The sequence below is a fragment of the Octopus sinensis genome, linkage group LG2 (genome assembly GCF_006345805.1).
Source record: "Octopus sinensis linkage group LG2, ASM634580v1, whole genome shotgun sequence".
NCBI lineage: Eukaryota > Metazoa > Mollusca > Cephalopoda > Octopoda > Octopodidae > Octopus > Octopus sinensis.
Genome location: NC_042998.1, coordinates 191,162,176 through 191,167,175, shown reverse-complemented (window position 1 = coordinate 191,167,175; position 5,000 = coordinate 191,162,176). Strand labels below are relative to the sequence as shown.

Sequence of the window (5,000 nt, the reverse complement as noted above, 5' to 3'; positions counted from 1 at the left end):
AGTCGACATTAGCGGAATTTGAACTCAGAACGTAACGGCAGACGAAATACCGCTAAGCATTTTGCCCGGTGTGCTAACGTTTCTGCCAGCTCACAGCCGTGAAAACAAAACCGAAATTGACTAAAGAATGATGTACACCGCTATTCTCTTGCTGTAGGTGTTAAAATGTCAGTCAGGAACGCATAAAATATTCAGAAGTGCTACTTTGAGAGATTAAACTATTTATTGTCCAAATAGTCTTTTAAACAACAGAGTTGTACGTTTGTCGCCATATAATCTCATTGTCCAGATGAGCCGAATATAATGGTTTCTAAATTTAGAAAGTTTCTCTCGAATTCTCATCAAATGTGTCTTTAATGCTTTAGCATGTCTAAGCTGTACATAAAATAAAACAAATTTGTTCTATAACTGAATATTTTTAACATTTCATTTAGTACAAACATATTTTTATCGTTTATAGATGTACCGGGGGTCTTTTTCTCATATGATATAAGCATCTGCACATTGATATGTATCAAAATTCGCTTGATTTCTCATGCAGTCATACATGGACATATTTACTCTACAGATACGCTTACATACATATGTATATATACATATTCATATACACAAACACACACATATATATATATACATTTGTGTATGTATGTATGTATGTATGTATGTATGTATGTATGTATGTATGTGTGTGTGTGTGCGTGCGTGTGTGTGTTTGTGTTTGTGTGCGTATATGCATGTGTGTATATATCTATGTATGTATGTATGTATGTAGTATGTATGTATGTATGTATGTATGTAGTATGTATGTATGTATATATGTATCTATGTATATACATGCACACTCATAAACGCAGACATACATATATCGATATCAACCCTCAAAGAACGGTAAAAAAACTATCAAAATATTGATTATTTCCAATACGGATGTATGCATTTCCATCGATGACTACAGTAGCGCAGTTCCTGCTATCTACTCGTAATTGATGGGCTACAATATACCAAATCCATCGAGCATGTCAGAATTACTAAAATCATTCTGTATAACATGTATACGGCGCAATCCATATATATGATGCACCATTATATATACTGAACATAAGTCATAAACGTTGAAAAAAGGATTGTCCAAATATATTAGTGAAGAGCGATTGTACTGATATAAACTTCGTTATTTAAAATGAATATAAGCACTACTGATATAAAAAAAAAACCTTACAATAAAGCTTATAAATATGTGAATATATTCTGGATGTTTACATTAAACATTTTTTATCAAAGATCAAATATACTACACCTTATACATATATTTTTTATTCATATATTCATATATATATATACAAGAACAAGCAGGCGCAGCAGTGTGGTAAGCAGATTGCTTCCCATCTACATGGCCCCGGTTTCAGTCCCACAGCATGGCACTTTGGGCAAGTGTCTTATACCATAGCCTGTGAGTCGATTTGGTAGACGGAAATTAGAGGCCCGCCGTGTATATATATATATATATATGTGTGTGTGTGTGTGTGTGTGTGTGTATGTGTGTGTGTGTATAGTGTGTGTGTACATATGTGTGTGTGTTTGTATGCATGTATGTATGCTTGTATGTGTGTATGTATGTATATGTGTCTTTGTGTCTCTGTTTGTCCCCATCACTGCTTGACAACCGGTGTTGGTGTTTTTACGTCCCCGTAAAATAGCGGTTCGCCAAAGGAGAATGATATAATAATGTCCTAGGTTTAATAAATAAGTCCTGGGATTGATTTGTTCGACTAAAAAATGCCCCGAGACGGTGCCCCAGCTTGGTCGCACTTAAATGACTGAAACAAGTATAAGAATATATAGTCATAAACGAATACTTACACACGTGTGTGTGCGTGTGTGTGCGTGCGCGTGTGTGTGTGTGGTGTGTGTGTGTGTGTGTGTGTGTGTGTGTGTGTGTGTGTGTGTGTGTGTGTGCGTGCGTGCGTGTGTATGTGTGTGTGTGTGCGTGTGTGTGCGTGTGTGTGTGTGTGTGTGTGTGTGTGTGTGTGTGTTTATGTGTGTTATTCCGAAATACTTGAATTCCTTTAAATAGTGGGAAGTCCGATCTTTCATTGAATCCAGTCTGTGAAAATTACTAGTACAAACAATATCTATGTTTCGTAATTGATGATAGAAAATATCATCCGACGATTTATGATATAAATTATCCGTCTAATATAATATAATTGAAACGCTAGAACTAAGGTGAAACAACATTGTGTACTTTTGTAGTCGGTTGCGTTTAACAATTTTTCATCCCTCGGCACTTTGGCATTTCTCTTTTGTTTTTGTGCTGTTGACAGAAAAAATAGAGAACGAATAAAAGGCAGCAGCGTCGTATTTCGCCGATGAAGATATATGAAACTTGAAATGAAATTATTCTTATATGACACCAAGTAAATGTTAGTTCAAGAGGTGCATGCATTAATTTGAAATACTATTTCCTGTTTAATTAAAATGATGCAGCGTTTAATGACACCATATATTCAGACTTCAAAAGGACATTAACGCAATAATCAAGACTTTATCAGAGGCTCTCTTCACATGAAATTTTGACGAGTGTTTACTTCGTTATTTCATCTCATAATTTAGTGTATGTTTGAAATATACGATTCAAAAGTGACAGAAAAGGAATTTCATATTATTGAGTGACAGCAACAGCGAAAATATAGCTTACAAGAAAAGGTTGTAAATTATATTTGGCTATATATGTGTGCAAACATATCAATTCCATATAAGTCAAATATGAAAGAATGGAGAATTGTGACGATGAATTACGATTCAATAGCAATTCACAGTGTGATGAGTCCTGCTAACTCGTGTGTCTTACGAAACACAGGAATAACTGTGTAATCTTTAATATTTCTATCTTTCCGTAAACAATTAGAGAAAAATCTGATAAAAACTATGATTTAGAATGTGCATCAGCGCTTAATTTCGATCAATTCCTTTTTCGTTTTACAAAACAAAATAATTTAAAATTGTCTTGAAGATAAACTATTCATACTTGATAGACAGGATAGAAACTAAAAGTGTATTATAAGCCGAACAAAAGCAGATTAGAGAACAATTTAAGGTTACCATTTCCGTGAAATTATTTCCAACAGAAATTAGTTCGTTTAAAATAATATCCTTCCACATAAACTTCCCATTTTCTTAATTGAGTTTTCGGTAAATACTAAGTTACTCTATATCTAATTATACTAATTTAATAAATCGCGTTATATCTCTTATTAGCAAGATATATATAAATTAAAATATGATTCTAATAAAACAAATATATAATCGTAATTTTGAAGTAAATTAATATTAAAAACTAAACATTTCTTTAATAAAACAATTATGTTTTTTTCCGAAAGTACTTCATAGACTAAACTGTTAGGCTTCAGTAATCTTTAGAGTAAAACTGCGTTCAATTCTACAAGGGCGGCGGGGTAGTACAATGTAGTAATGTAGATGCTAATCTTCCGTATTAGATTTTTCTATTGAAATTCTTTACTAGTGTGCACATCTATTGCAACTACTTCTACGTCTTAACCGATGCTTTTGTATCATTACAGGGTGACCATGACTTAACTGATGAGTGTTGATCGTTAGTAGCAAGTAACATCAGCGCGTGGGATTCTCCATATTTCGACGCAGTTTTCGCATCGGTTCATTGTAGCTGTGATTGCAATTCGAATGTGCTGGACTGGAATTATCCCGATGGTGTTAGTGCTTTTCTTCTCTAGCTATTTTAACTATTAACGGTTTTGTTTAATTCTTCAACAAAAAACGATAGGATCACAGAAGATTTTCGAAAATCCCCGCCAATATCATCATCCAGTGAAGTTTGGTCACCTTGTATATGTTCATATCTGTTGTCATTATTTCATTAAACTCCATGCACACACTTGCCAATCACATCGATAATAATTGGATGTCACTTGGTTAGTGTAATTGTTTCCATTATTAATTATCTCCTACATATGATATAATACATTCTATTAAGAATTAGTAACGTCCATGCCATCATACACAATGAAATGAGTAAGTATATTTAATTAGTTAAATTCAAGTAAATTTAATTGATTAAATTTGCACACGCACATCAAGATGAAACAAACCAAGCCAGCCTTAAAGCTTAAGTCTAGTTAACCCAGTCAGAGGAGAAAATCCCGATATTTGAATGAAATAAAGAAGCCGAACATGTTTATTCCTAAGAAGTCCAAAGCGAAGCATCGTCTTACAAGTTTCTAGCTGATTGCTAGAATGCTACTCCTGCAGAATCCATTCCTGGAATATTTCACCCAGTCATTATATCATGAAATTAGATTTATTAAAATTAAAGGTGATCGTCAGACATGGCATTGTTTTTAGTATATCTCATTGATTTTCTAACATATATTATATACGGTTAAAACTAATATTTTAATATTATTACAATAATAATTTATAATAATTCAAAACGTCAATCTACCACTAAATATGTCCGCTAGCCATTGCTTTCTTTTTCTCGGCCAAGTTCCAGGAGATAATATCGCTAAATGGGTTGAATTTAATGATTATACCTTAGCCATTGACACATATAAATGTACTTCTACAATAGCAGTAGTAGACGTTTCATGTATTTCGATTAATAAAGGTTGTTACTTTCGTCCATGTTCTGCAGTGTTAGATAAATGATAAAGACAAAATTAGAATAACAACAAATTTAATAAAGATAGACATAAATGTTTACCTTATGAACCTATCTCAGCGCACAGAGGTGTAAAAGAAAAGAACATCATTGAATAGCATTGTGTACGAGATAGATGACAATGAAAAAGAACATTACTAGTCTTAAATTAGAAATAATAATTGCTATTTCGTATTCAAACTAGGAAATGTATACACGAGTCAAGAAGGCACCTAATCCAGATCACAGATTTAATAGAGCGAATTTTACTGCAATATAATAAGTGCAACTATACACTATAAGGATGAAGATATTAGTATGT

At 33.1% G+C, this 5,000-nt stretch overlaps 1 protein-coding gene across 5 annotated transcripts in view; it reads left to right on the top strand.

The window, feature by feature from the left end:
• The window catches only part of LOC115230030 (innexin unc-9-like), a 593,624-nt gene that overhangs the window by 172,915 nt on the left and 415,709 nt on the right, over positions 1 to 5,000 (top strand). For 4 of the 5 annotated variants that reach the window (XM_029800310.2, XM_029800289.2, XM_029800301.2 and 1 more), the window contains one exon: positions 3,582 to 3,731. The exons of the other annotated variant lie outside the window; for it this stretch is intronic. In XM_029800310.2, coding sequence (XP_029656170.1) covers positions 3,703 to 3,731 — 29 coding nt within the window. In that variant the 5' untranslated portion in view covers positions 3,582 to 3,702. The remainder of the gene's footprint in view (positions 1 to 3,581; positions 3,732 to 5,000) is intronic. 5 annotated transcript variants of the gene reach the window in all.